At 39.2% G+C, this 15330-nt stretch overlaps 1 protein-coding gene across 1 annotated transcript in view; it reads right to left on the bottom strand.

The window, feature by feature from the left end:
* The window catches only part of MN1 (MN1 proto-oncogene, transcriptional regulator), a 54194-nt gene extending 39527 nt beyond the window's left edge, over positions 1-14667 (bottom strand). Inside the window, exon 1 of the mRNA XM_077295182.1 lies at positions 10924-14667. Within this exon, the coding sequence (XP_077151297.1) occupies positions 10924-14362 (3439 nt within the window). The 5' untranslated portion in view covers positions 14363-14667. The remainder of the gene's footprint in view (positions 1-10923) is intronic.
* Positions 14668-15330: the final 663 nt, after the last annotated feature.

The following is a 15330-nucleotide window of genomic DNA, read 5'->3' as shown; positions in this document are numbered from 1 at the left end:
TTTTATGAATTCGGACCTAAATGTTTGGAATAACAGATGAACTTTTGTTGGAGAGTTTTCTGGGCATGCTCTGTAACATGCGCAGAGGTCATTGAGCAGAGAGTAGGAGGAGGTGAATTGTGATTATCCCTTATTGTGATCCGGTCTTACCCTTATATGTGATATTTGTCATTGTAATCTTGTCTCTGGTTATAGTGCGGTGACTACTGAAAAATGATCTTTACAGGACTTAGGCTTAGACTTCGTGAACAAAGTGACAATTGCAAGATGTCAGGAGTCTTTTAAAATGTTATGACCTGAAAAAAATTAATCAAAAATGTTTAAAAACAGAAGAATTTTACTCGTTATGTTATCGTGTGACTTAATTTTTCCACAAAGTGAATGAGGAAAGGCGATCTCCTATGGGCAATTTATAAGAGACGATAATTGCCCAAACGATCATTCATACAACTACTCCTTCACAATCTATGAGTCACAACTGGTGACAAGTAACCTGTCTTTGCCCATAGAAGAATGGTAATTTTTATGGAAAACCATAGTCGATTTTAGCTGCAGATGCTAAAACTAAGACACAAACCGTACGTATGACTTAAAGTGCATGGGGCATTATATTTTAGCACTGATTCTTTATGTCTGCCATATCTGTCAAGCACTCAGAACCGCAGCTTGTCACCGCGAATGTCACACCTCATCCATATGTAACACTGAAAATGTGTCATTCCTTTAGCTATTTACCCAAACATCCAATCTATAAGTAATACAGAAAGGTGATAAAATCCCATCATGTGAGGTGTGAGCTGTAAATGTGTCGACAACTTCAACTCGTAGCGAGACATAATTAACTAATAATTCTATACTTTCTGTATATATTAGCAATGTTTATTTGCATAAATTAAAGTCTGACTGATAATTTTCTAATTTTCAGTTCGGCAAATTTACACAAAAAATTTTGCACATGGCATGTATGTCAGAAAACACACAATAATCCTGATTTCTTTTAGTTCTAGCCCTAATTAGCCCTAAATATGAAAGCGATGAGATCACCTATGATAACTTATGGCAAGTCAAAATATATCCCAATTTATGGCCTTATCCACCGTAGACATATGGATTCTATTTTTCCTGTAAATGCGAACAAGTACATTTTAACACAAGTTTGCTATATTTTTTAGACTTGTTTTTTGTGTTGTTTTTTTTTACATGTGGCATGTCGAGATCGAGATGATGTTAAAAAAAATGTGGCATGAGAATAAGTTCTATAAAAGATAAGTATTTATTCCTTTTGTAATATGCACTGTATTTATCGTGAGACCTCTAAACTAGTGTAGCTATTGCAATGAGCATTTTTGGAAATTCCCGCCCTGTAGCCATTGTAGAATTACAGTAAAAGGTTATGTCTTTTTTGCAGCAGTTTTGCAGCAGTGCGCAGACAGTAGAGCTTACAGCTGAACCATTTTGTATGGTGTGAATACACCCTGAAGCAACCGCAAAGAATGAAGCAACTCATTCGCTTCCTGCATGAAGAAAGAAATCTACAATAGTCAGTAATTTCTGCATTACCTAGCCCCGTCCTTTCAGGAATATCATGTCATACAACTTCACTGGTTCATTCATTCTAGATAATAGTTTTGTAAAATACGAGAATGAGAACTTAGGTAACTTTTTCTCGCTCTATTCTATGCACATCTCACGGTTTCCCTTTGTTTTCTACAGAAATAATTCATCACATAACCTCTTGGTGGGAAAATGATTGCACCGGAGGATTCACCCTTCCGTGAAAATGTATTGCTTGGTATAATCTGCAGATCTACTCGAAACCTAGGACGGCAGCAAGAGACAACTGTAACCCCTTGTGGGTGGAGGGATCTCTTCGGACTTATTCCAGAATTATCGGCTGTTTTTGCCACGGTGAAGGAGCACTTTGTACTGGCCTAAGTTGATGGATGAGGGTCTGGAATAAACGTAAGCTTCTTGTACTGTGTCACTTTTGGTTTTGACATCCAGCTTTTATTTATTTCCTCCTTGCATCTTGATGCGGGGACACCGTTTCAGCACTTGCATTGAGGCATGTGACAGTTTTTTATGTTGTATTAATGGTACCACTGCGGCTTTTACACGGAGATGGAGATTCGATAGGCATCAACATGAACGCCAAGATGACACGTAAATAAGAAAGTAAGTCCTGTGATAACTAAGTAAAGCTATTCAGGTCTTTGACGTGACATATTATAGCGTGGGCCTGGATTGTGAGACTACGAAGACGGTGTTGGCACAGGTCGATAACTGCCTTACTCAACTGCAAAGTCCAAACATATGAGATGTCTCAATCTATTTTTAATTTTTGGAAAGTCATCCACTGTTTATACTACTGGGACACGTTGTCATTGATATAATCTTCTGAAAACAGGAAATAAAATAACACTTTCCGGGGGAAGAAACTAATGGCATTCCGAATTATGCTATCAAAAAGAATGGCCCGGTTCCACCTTATTGGAAACCTTGGCTTTGGGTGTGACTCCATCACAGACGAGCACTCAACTGTTGCCTGCTGCATTATGTAGAAGGGGGCCACTAGGCCGGGTGCCAAAAATGGGGGAGTAGGTCTTCCTGGAGAGCGTGAAAAAAAAATGGTGTTTGGATTCATGGTTCTTTTTATTTTCTTCAGCAGAGCTTAAAAAAAACAACTTAGGTATTTAGATTAAAAAAAATTGGACCTGTAGCAAAGAAAAAAAAAAAAGTCTGCCCATTTTTTTCTAAAAAAAAAAAAAAATGACTTGATGCTTGTCATTTACTAAAAGACATTGCACTGAAATCTAAGAAAATCAATAATGGCAGGAAAAGAAAACCTAAGGTGGTGTTAGGGTCATTGAGACACCGTAACCCCCTTTGCCCCTAAGCAGTGCTGTCACATTGATGTCCTCATTTACCAGCTCTTTCCACTAAAAGGAATAACTACCCAATAATTAGTTTCTTTTTTTGAAATGCATCATCGCAAGAGCGTCTAGATTAATTAGAGCAAAATAACATACATTACTAATAAGAAAATAGGGAAACAAGTCTCACTGCCTAAAGTTTAGAGCAAAATGTACAAACTGTACCGGCAGAGCTAGGACGTTGGGATTAGCTTACATATTCTTCGAAAAAAAGATGGTGATATTTTACAATCATTAAAAAAAAATACTTCAGTACTTTCCAGTGGATAAATGGAAAGGGGTTCATTCCTAAGGGAAGGTTAGAACACAAAATCTAAAATATTGCCGGAGCTCAACTATGGAACAATCACATAGAAAGTGAGGGCTGGAGAGATCGTCAGAACGGAATATGACATTGTAGACTAATCAAGTCTTCATACAAACACTCACTGAGGCCATTTACACTATCGACTGGAACAGAGTGGATAATGGTTACCTTATTGTGCATTATAGGCATTCCTATACTAATGGAAACCCATACAGATGATCAGAAAGGCTGGGCAATGGATGATATCAATAATGAAGGTCATATCACCTTTCTGTCATCCCTCACCCCTCTTTAAAATTATTGGAGCTACATATGAGTGGTAAAAGGCACAGGGCTGAGTAATAGAAATCCTGCCTGATTCTTTCTTCTACTTTTATATTTGACTCTGAGACATGTTTATTATGTGTATGTTCACACTGAGTTATTTTACAATACAGAATTATTTTTTCACCCACTCACTGCTCATAGATAGATAAATAGATAAATCGATAGATCTATAGATAGATATAGATAATATAATAGATAGATGATAGAGATAAATAGATAGATCGATAGATAAATTAGATAGATTAAATTGAGACAGATAAGACAGTAAAAAGATAGATAATAGATATATAGATAGATAGATAAAATATGGTATATTAAAAAATAATACAATTGAGTAATAAATTGGACTAGCACATCTCAAAAATGCTTCCATTTCAATAAAAAAAATTAAAAAAATACTCTCAACTGGATAAATGACAACACACGTATTTATATAGTTGGGTAAGCTAACATTAATATTTTATCCTACTTTTTATTTTGCGCATCCTAGCAGTTTAACTCAGTTTTATTTCAGATATTTTTTTTTTCAAAAATTGTGAAAATATTCTAAAAATTACTTTAAAAAAAAAATGGGCAAATAGACGGTGACAGATGGAACATCTTGCTCAGAGGGATCCATGCTATGAAACCGCGTAGACAAAAATACGTCTTCTTGCCTTTACTCAAAACAGTTTCAGATTACATACTAATTTCTTCTCAAACTTTCATTCTTTTTTACCAGATTATTTGTTTTGTTGGACTTTTTACTACGACATTATGACATTACAATTGCATTTTAAGAGGTTGATGTCTTCAAAATGTTTTCATATAATGGAACTTTTTTTTTTCCAACTGCTCTCAGCTAATCCTTGACAGCTCATTATACAGCAAGCAAAGGGATCAGAATATTGAATTCTGACCTCTGCTTTTAATGACGTATAAGTGGGTGGAGAACTGAGTGGAGAGGAGAAAATATATTCCTAGGGCAATTACTGGAACTCATGTGAAAGGATACCTACCTCTTATCGTCTGTCATCGCTATCTATTATTTCATGCGTGCCTTGGTTTTTATTCGTGGTGTGATTTACATACGATTCTTAATATATTTACATTCATCACCAAAATAAAAATCACCAGAATCATGTTCAGGCTAGTAAAAAAAATAAAAATAAATCTATGCCCCTATTCTATGTTATACAATATTTTATTGATTTATTACACTAGTGTTGGATAAAGATTTTATGACGTGTTATTGCCAGGAGTAAGAAAATAAATCTATCTATAGATAAATAGAAAGATAGCAGGATCGATAGATGTTAAATAGGTAATATAGATAGGCAGATAAATAGATGTTAAAAAGATAGGTAGATAACAGTTACTAGATAGATAGATAGATAGATAGATAGATAGATAGATAGATAGATAGATAGATAGATAGAAATCCAGAAAAATTAGAGGCAGCACACCGTTTGTAGTGAAAAGGAGCTATTTAATCAGCCCAGAAGGCGACGTTTCGGTCCCAACAGGAACCTTTCTCAAGCCTCTCTTCCTCTTAGATAGATAATAGATAGATAAATAGATGATAGATTGATAGATAGATGATATAGATAATAGATGATAGATAGACAGATAACAGAGATAGATAGATAGATAATATATATATATAGATAACAGTTAAATAGATATATAACAGATGGATAACAGTTACTGGTAGATAATAGATATATAACAGATAAACAACAGTTAGATAATAAATAGATAACAGATAGATGGATAGATAACAGTTAGATAATAGATAGATAACAGTTAGATAATAGATAGATAAGTTAGATAATAGATAGGTAGATAACGGTTAGATAATAGATAGCAGTTAGATAACAGATAGATAGATAAGTTAGATAATAGATAACAGTTAGATAATAGATAGATAACAGTTAGATAATAGATAGCAGTTAGATAATAGATAGATAACAGATAGATAGATAAGTTAGATAATAGATAACAGTTAGATAATAGATAGATAGATAACAGTTAGATAATAGATAGCAGTTAGATAATAGATAGATAACAGATAGATAGATAAGTTAGATAATAGATAACAGTTAGATAATAGATAGATAGATAACAGTTAGATAATAGATAGCAGTTAGATAATAGATAGATAGATAACGGTTTGATAATAGACAACAGTTAGATAATAGATAGATACAGTTAGATAATAGATAACAGTTAGATAATAGATAGATAGATAACAGATAGATAGATAAGTTAGATAATAGATAGACAGATACAACATATCTACTTCTTTCTTACATCCTAGGTATTACATACCCTTTGATTTGGTTCTAGTGATAAAATCCAGCTGTTCTGTGACAGATCTAAGGGTAGGTGTCACTCCCTGCTGCCTAGTTGATAAGTATTTATCTACAAGTGCCAGTTTTGGAGTTTATTCAATAATTAATAAATACATCAAATCTATCATTTTGCCGATCAAGGCGTTTTGTAAGACATCACTGTTTGGAAGCTTGCAACTCAATGTCATTGCATTATCCAAAACAAACTGCATTTATGGTGCACATCAATAGTTCATGCCTGTCTCGTCCATAAAAAGAATGACAAAAATTAAATAAATTAAAATCCCTTTCTTTAATATGTATTTTTCTCTACAAGTTATTCCATTGTTAAATCATGTTCTTCTATATATTTGGGGAAAAAAATGTCTAAATAGAATGAAGCATTTCCAGGATCATTGCACTACAGAGGTGTATTTTTCTTTCCCTTTATATCTTTTCACAGGAAACAATATGTAAAAATATTCAGCTACTTTAGTCTTGAAAGTCAATAAATAAAAAGCTATTTAAATTACATTTAACAGCATTTTTGCTAATGACTGTAATTTGTCACAGAGTCTGCCCTGCCGCTATTGAAATTTAGACATACTTTAATTGCCCATGGGGTAAGATGGCTAATTATGAAAAAAAGTTTTGCATGCTCCATACAGTATGACATAAAGAGATCAGCGCTGAGCTGTTTGAAATGTTCACTGGGAGAATTATCTGCGTCTGCTCTTTATCACTGCAATCAGCTCATCTAGATCATTTATTAAAAGACATCAAGTCTATCGCCTACAAATCCTTCATAGATGACGATTTTACATTTAATAGAGCTACAAAAGCGCTTATTATCTGGGTAATAAAAGCCGAGCATCTTAATCTGCGGTATAAAATCTATTTATACATATTGTTCTGCAGCCATTTATATAAAGACACCCTATATCCCCCCAGAAGTGACGGAAATCCACCCTGGTAAAAGTTATGGCTGCTTACAGAAAATAGCCTATGTGCAGAGAGCAGAGCAGAGATGGAAAGGGCGCTAAAGAGCGAAGATGGTGGGTCATTATAGGGAAATGGGGAAAAACAAAAAAGGAAAAATTCACGTGATAATAAACATCCAGAGTAACTTGTATCCATTTCCATCCTGCTCGATTAACACCTGTGTGGTTTTAAGTTACATGTTCCTGCAGAGCAAATGTCAAATGAAGGCATTCGCAGAGACCTTAGGAATTTTAGGGAAAAAAACATAATGGATTTAACCCTCACGCTGCTAGAACTACCCCCACCACCTCCAAGACAAAAAAACAACCATTTCTTTGTGAAGCACAAAGATGATTTCCTCCATATAAAACTGCCTGCAGGTAATAAGGATCGTTTGTCAGAAAATAAGAAATCGCCTGAAATTACTTAGGTGACATCAATATTCACCGTCATTATCAACTCTCTCTCTATCTATCTATATATATATTTATAGTATATATATGTGTGCATATATTAGTTATGTGTATGCATATATTCAGATTTAGATATATATTTATCTAGACTTAGATTCAAGTAATCCTTGCTAATTATGGTAATTATTGATGTATATAGTGTGTATATGTATATAGTCGTGTGTACACGCACATCTATGCATAGATACACACACACATATATACACACACACACGCATACTCATATATTAGATTATATATATACATACATATACACACACATACATATATACACGAACACACACATATATATTAGATTATATATTTACATACATATATGCACACTATATACATAAACACTTAACATAATTATCAATGATACCTTGAATATAAATTTAGATATGTATATAAATATGTATCTAATTCAGAATATATGCGTACAAATAACTATACATACACACATATATATATATATATATATATATATATATATATATATAATATTTCATGTTCTCATCATATTTGTAACCCTTGTCTCAAAAGTAGAGTTATTTGTGTGAAATTAAGCCACACCACTGAAGTGCAAAGGTTATGGCGGAAGGTTAAATGCTTGTGGCCACTGATAATAAACAGAAAATGGCTTTGAGAAAGAACAGGGGGCAATTGTTGGACACTAAGTTTTATCATTTGTGTAGACTGAGTAGGGACTAACCTGGTCACTGGCAAAAGGTGGATTTTATCAAATGTAACATCCCAGAAAACACTGCGCTGTTTTGTGCTTCTACTCAGTATCTCGGACCACTTTCGGTGCCTGGAATCGCTCTCTGGCCATGGGGCTTATTAAAGATTTATAAATATTTACTGCAAATTAATAGATGATAAGCAATAGGGGAAATAAGATTTCATGTCACAGCACCGAATTATATTATTAATGATAAATATGTATTCCCATCACGAAATATAATATTATTGGTAATAATACACATTTATTGTTACTTAAATAACCAATGTTATTAACCCCATAATAACAGACCCCAGTATATCTACATGGATGGACAGATAAAAACCAGCCAAACTACGACTGCAGTTTTCAGCGTCTTACCCAAATAATGGAGACTGTCACATGCCATTAAACAATATGTAGATTTTATTAAATAACGCCCGGATGTTCAATTTCTTTGTCCCGTGAAATCATTTCAATCACAGCGAATGGCGCTCATTTAATAAAGTTGATCAATTATCGTTAGGCTCATCTGATGTTATTTATTGATTTGGATTGTAATGAATGCATGTTGTGAAATGAAATTATAGACAAAATAGTAAAAAAAAAAAAAAAAAAAAAAAAAAGGGGGAATATTTAATGTGTATACATATGCACAGCAATCAATGACTGAAGGGTTGCCAAAGGAAGAGCCATTTAAAAATGAAGATGAAGGGCCCCAAGCTTCCCAATTTGGGCTGTGGTGGGAGCGAAGCATGGGGAATGCTGATGTGCTCCGCTCTGCTGTGCTCTGCATGCTAAAGATTCATTCCTCACACAGTGGCCCTCCTGAGCTGAGCATTAAACAGGGACAAAGAGGCAACCAGCGGGGGCTTCTATTCATGCTCCAAGACCCAACGCTGGAAAGCCAACCACAGCCATGGCTAGTAAATGATGCACTTACACCAGCCATACTCGCTTTTTACTTCCCCTTAACCTATTCCCTAATATCTTAAGTCTTTTGATCCTCTAATGGTCTTCTTCAGTAAATGCCAGACTGCAGCCCGTCAGTAACAGAAATCAGCTCTTTAGAAAGCAAACTGGGATTCCCATAGTATTACAATATTGGATGGAGTGTGGCCTATTTAAAGAAGAGATTGGATTAAATGCAATGCTTTTCTTCCACCTCGCGCCTGCAACAGTGACTCAGTCTAAAGGGACCGCTCTCGCCCAGTCCACACGCAGCATTAGCCGAGAAGACGCTGCCCAAGATTTACACCAAGAAACGCAACAAAAAGAAAAAATAAGCAAAGACAATAAACTGGGACATTTGTGAAAATAAAGTTATATTAGATTCCGTTTGCAGAACATACAAAAAATATTGATGCAAGAAATAAATACATTACAGATTTGTTTTTTGTTGTCTGAAACCTTGTAGGAGTTTTTTTTTAGAATAACAATGCTATTCAACATGAATAAAAATATTCAATAACACATCCCATAGAATCCAGAAACACCATATTGCATGTGTGCGCACGTATACGTATGTGTATATATAGATATATGTGCACTTGATATATTTTACACACATACATATATATATATATATATATACACACACATGTATACATACACACATATATATATGCACATATATACACACTATATATACACGTATATATACATACATATATATATATATGTATATATATATATATATATGTGTGTGTGTATATGTATGTGTGTATGTATATATATATACACATATACATACATATATACACATTATATATACACATATACATACATATATGTATATATGTGTGTACGTATGTATATGTGTATATGTTTGTGTATATATGTATGTATATATATACACACACAGATACATACATACGTACACATACATATATACACACATATATGTATATATAATGTGTGTATATATGTATGTGTGTATGTATGTGTATATATGTATATATACACACATATACATACACACACATATATATACACACACACACATCATATAGACACATACATACATATATGTATATATGTGTGTACTGTATATGTATGTATGTATATGTGTGTATATATATATATACACATACATACACACACATATATCCACATTATATAAATATATATATATATATATATATATATATATATATACACATATATGTATAAACTACATTACAACACACACACAATTAAAACCGTACAATTTACATACACTTCTGCATGAGTTGTTAACAGAGAGATAAAACATAGCATCTTAGGTGACTAGCAAAATAAGGAACATTGGCCCCAAAATAACCCCCAACAGTGAAGAGTTGTAGGAGTGCAAACAGACCAACATGTAAAGCAGTGCACAGGATCTCCTAATGCCAGGAGGGTGAAGGGCTATATATCTCTTGTAGGTTTTCTAAATTGAACTGTAAACATTGATTACCCTCTGTCCTCGCCCCGCAGGCAGCTCCTATTAATTAACTGATAGCATTTTATCAGGAGTATAATGGAAAGAAGAGTTCCTCTTTTGTCTGCTATGAAATGTGGGACGTGGGATGAATCCGTGTTCACACTCTGTCACTTAACATCCGAATGGGCTGCTTTGGAGGAGATCTACAACTACCTGGTGGTGGCTTCATTCTGCCTCTAATGCTTTTTAGCCTGATTGCAAATGTGATGAGGTTTAATGAACTATGTACAGTAAGCAATGCTGGCACACACTTTACGGGGATATAAAAAAAAAATTAAGAGGAATTATTGGCTGTAATTTATTTGCTGGTTTGGCCAGGATGTCAGGCTGTAGTTGAGGCATAAATACATTCATAACAGGACAACACTGTACAAACAGATTTGAAGCAAGGAGTTATGCGCAAAGTGTATAATTAAATGTATATACCTTCTTTGTTGGTTTGTTGGCTCTTTGATTTATCCCAAGGTGTAATAGATTTATCGTCTTCTCCCTCCATCAATGATTTCTCATTAGGCATGTACCAGGTAGAATTATGCTCTGCCATAAGAGAGTCAAGGTCTATCGTACTCATAGAATTTTTGACATTTTCAGAGCAACAACTGTTCAATTCACTGTCCACATTTTGAGCAGTACAGTCAGTTTTTTTATTCTTCATCCCCAAGGGTTGGTCTTCAGAAATGCTGAACTGCTGTCTCTGAAGTTGGATCTGTGCTTGCAATATCTCTAGAGGGTGGATCTCATCCTGGGTTGATGTGCTAGTTGGAGTGCGGACCTGTTCCATCCCTGGAGTACCAGGGTGGCCAGCACCAGTACTGCTCAACCCATAACTGTCCGGGAGAGAGGTAGTGTTATTTAGAATACTTAGACCCATTTGTTTTTGTCCATTAAGAAGTCCATGTTCGTTCCGTTGAATTTTTGGAGACCCTGTTACCAAAGGACAGTTACTTGGTTTAGATATGTTGTTATCTGAACTAGAAGAAACTTCATCTTCGTTGCCATACGTAGTGTTGACATCTTCAGAGAAGTCGACGTGAGGTGAGCTACTATCTGATTTAGTCACACTTTGAATTCCACTGTCCAAAGACGACATGAGGTCCGGTTGATCACCAAGTAGTAGCTCCCCACCTTTAGCCCAAGATGGAGAAGTCAAAGGCTTGTCATGCTGAGTCCCACCAGGCTCTACTGTATTTGCAGACTGGCCTTGTTGCCCTGGGCTGATGACAGCGCCCCCACTGTCTGCAGAATATTTATCAAAATAATTACCTGGGCTCACATGTCCACTGTCTCTTTTTCTCCTACCCCTCCCGCGTCCACCACCAGTTACTGGTTTGCCATCATTGCCAGGAGTCACATCAATATTGTAGTTTGGGGAAAGACTCGTTTCTCCCTGTGTGGGTTGGGATACCCCATTTTGCCCTGCAGGTTTGCTGTTATTATTGGAAGCACCAGGCCCCTGACTGGCTTGAGAAGAGCCCCCAGGGAAATATTCAGAATTAGTACTATTTCCACTGTTGTTATTTAGTTCATTCTCCGTTTGGCTCAGCTTTCTTTTCCCCTCGGCTTGGCTTTTTTTGTTAAATGTTACATTGAGGTTTGGAGCACCTAAGCTAGCAATCATATTCTGACAGGCTGTGGAAAGGGCAGCTAAACAGCTTTGTCCAAACATATTTTCTTTTGCAGTAGGTTTATTGAATGAACCGAGGGACAGTGCCCCTAATTTGCTAGCTGTGGAGCGCTGGCTTGCTTGGAAATCTGACTGTGGTGGGTAGGAACTTGGGGATGAATTTACACCTGTTGGATTATGTGGTGTTGACTGCCTATTTGATCCGACAAACGGAAACCCAGACTGCTGTCCTATACCTGGTGTTGTGAAATCTGGGGGTCCTCTCCGCTCAGTTGTAGTACTATTCATGCCCACTCCTCCACCCGGTGACTGCATTTGAGCTAAGTTAGTAATGTTGTTTCCAAACTGAGAGTGCATATTTGGAGAATGTAAGGCCTGAACGTGCCCCTCTCCTGGCATCCCTAATGACTCCTGAAGGCCCATCCTATTGACACCTGGCCTAAAAATCATATTTGACCCATTTTGCTGTAAATTTATATCTTGGCATGCTGGATCAGCGGGAATACTCGACCCACCCATCCTCCTCTGTAGAATATCTCCTGGTGGGTGAGTTCCAGGAAACCAAGCATTTTCCTGACCCACATGTGAATTTTGGGAGTCAAAATTACCAATCCTTCCCCCTTCACGATCAAAGTTAGGCTGCGGCATACTCCCCACTTGACCTCCATGGACAATGCTGCTTTGATTAACATCCCCGTGATGGCCCAATTGCTGTAGATTAGCCTGTCTCATTCTCTGTTGCTGGTTTCTGGAAGCCATTTGTTTAATCATCATGGCTGCGTTTTGCCTCTGCTGAATGGACTGGTGGTCTGGGCCGGGGTGCTGCAATGCTGGACCAGGGGGGAAGCTTTCTGGCACTTGGGGAGTATAGTCACTTGGGAGTCCAGGATAGGTGGAAGGAGAAAGGTGACTGTCTATGCCAGCATTGTGAATGCTGTTGTTATTCCAGGCAGAACAGTTGTCAACACCATGGTTATTCGGAAAGTCAAATCTGGGCCTTTTGGTAACATTCATGTAGGGGGCATCAAAGTGCTGCAATCTTTGATTTGGAGGTTGCTGAGGAGGTCCCTGCTGCATATTGAACATAGACTCTGAATAAGGATTCATATTTCTATTCTCCAGTCTTTGAATGGGGTACTCAAACTGGGAATGCTGGTTCTGCATTACTGGTCCATTGTCCGGCAGGTTTGGGTTTGAGGTACTGCCTTCTGTTTGCTGCTGCCTGGTAATTGCTGGCGGGCAAGAGTTTTGTCTGGCAAGTAAACCTGTCTGCTGTTGCTGTTGCAGGAGGGGGTGCCTGGCGTTCACCGCAGGCTCCATGCCCACAGGCATTTTTCGAGCACCTCCAAACCTCTCATAGAACACCCCGTGCTGTTGCTGTGGGTGAACCTTAGTCATGCCCACTATCCCAGGAGGTCTTGGCAAAACAGAAGCACCAGGAAAAGAACCAGCGGAAACCTGTCTCCCAGCACCATAATGCCCCTCAGAATCAGAAGGAGAAAACACAGGTACCTCAAAGTGTCCCGCAGGAGCGTCGCTGGGGTAATTGTATTCCAGTGGATCCACACCTCCTTGGTTGTGGAGTCTCCTTTGTTCCAAAGTATGAGAATCAGAAGACGTGGATGAAGGAAGCCCATGGAAGGAGGCCGCTCGGTTTGGAGACTGGTCCAGGGGCAGGCAGGGTGCAGGGACAGCATGGTTAGAGGCGGTGGAGTTAGGGTGCTGAAACTCAGGCAGGTTACCTGTTCTCTGCTGGCCAAAGCCTTCTCCTGCCTGGTTCTCGGCCAGCTGCTCGTAGCCTTCACCAAAGGCTTGTGGATTGCCAAGATTATTGTTGTAACCCATGAGGCGACCCCCGTGCAGGCAGGACGCTGTGGCATCAGCAGGGCCTCCAAAGTTGCCACTGAAGTGGGGGTGATGCTGGTGCGGATGGCTGCTGGGGTGCCCGTGGTGCTGCTGCTGGGTGCTGAAGAAGCCGTGCATGCCACCAGCGTGCAGCTCGGAGTGCCCCCTGGCATGGTACCCGTACGGCTCGCCGTTCAGGTTGAGGTTCATGCCCATCATGGCAGGCTCGGTCAGAGCTCCTATGGAGGGGTCCACCGCGGCAGAGGAGCCCCCGGAGTGGAAGGCAGGGCTCTTGAAGTGAGAGCTCATGTTCAGCCCGGGCTGGGGGAAGCTCCTGTCTCCTTGGCCGGCGCTTCTGCTATTGATCTGCGGCTCAAACTGCTCCAGCCCAAACATAATTCCACACACTGATCAATAAGTCATGACAGTCCTCTCCGGTGACACGGCGGTCAGTGTGCTGCGCGCCGGCGGCCACTCACATGGTGCACGGGGCCCGGCCTGCTGGCAGATGGCACCCACCGGTGCAGGGGCAAGTCACCGGGCACAGGACGCTCCCTGCGCGCTGCACTCACTCCGTCCACCTCCGACTGGCTGCAACTTTCATCCGTGCCACCTGCATGGCAGGAGCTGCCCGGTGCTGCGGCGTCTGGGTCCGGCGTGAGCTCCGCACTGTGTCCTCAGCCGCACACGGCAGCAACAAGTTTTGCATTTCAGCGATGAATCGCTCACAGCGGCCCCAGCCAATGTGCTCGCACGGAGGGGGCGGGGCCACGGCGGTAAGGTGGTCCGGCCTCAGCACGGCGGCGGCGCGGAGCGTACACCTAGCGGGCGGCGAGATAGTGTGGGCGGCGGCGGAGGGAGACGCGGCTGAGGCTGCCTGTGCCCCCGGCTGCCTGCCTGCCCCCGGCTGCCTGTGCCCCCGGCTGCCTGCCTGCCCCCGGCTGCTGCCCACAGACTGCTCGGCCTGCGCCCTTGTGTCACTGGCTCTGCACACAACAGTGTGGAGGGCACAGGACGACGCCAGGCAGGTCCCGGGTAAGCAGCCGGTGTGGCTGCAGGCATGTAGCTGGATCTACACAGATTACTGGCTCCATACAGGGGATAATGGAGGCAGATAGATGGGATAATAGATAATATGCTAGATAGATAATATGTATAATGGCTAGGTAATAAATAAGATAGCTAATAGAATGTATAGGTGATATAGCTCTATATGAGGAGAGATGTGTATAGATAGGAGGCTGGCTCTATACAACCATAGAAACTGAATCAATTCAGATAATAAAACATCCAGCACTAGTGATGAGCGACTATACGCGTTGCTCAGGTTTTCCGAGCACGCTCGGGGGTCCTCCGAGTATTTT

This window comes from Ranitomeya variabilis, chromosome 1 (genome assembly GCF_051348905.1).
Source record: "Ranitomeya variabilis isolate aRanVar5 chromosome 1, aRanVar5.hap1, whole genome shotgun sequence".
NCBI lineage: Eukaryota > Metazoa > Chordata > Amphibia > Anura > Dendrobatidae > Ranitomeya > Ranitomeya variabilis.
This window is presented reverse-complemented; position numbering and strand designations above follow the sequence as displayed.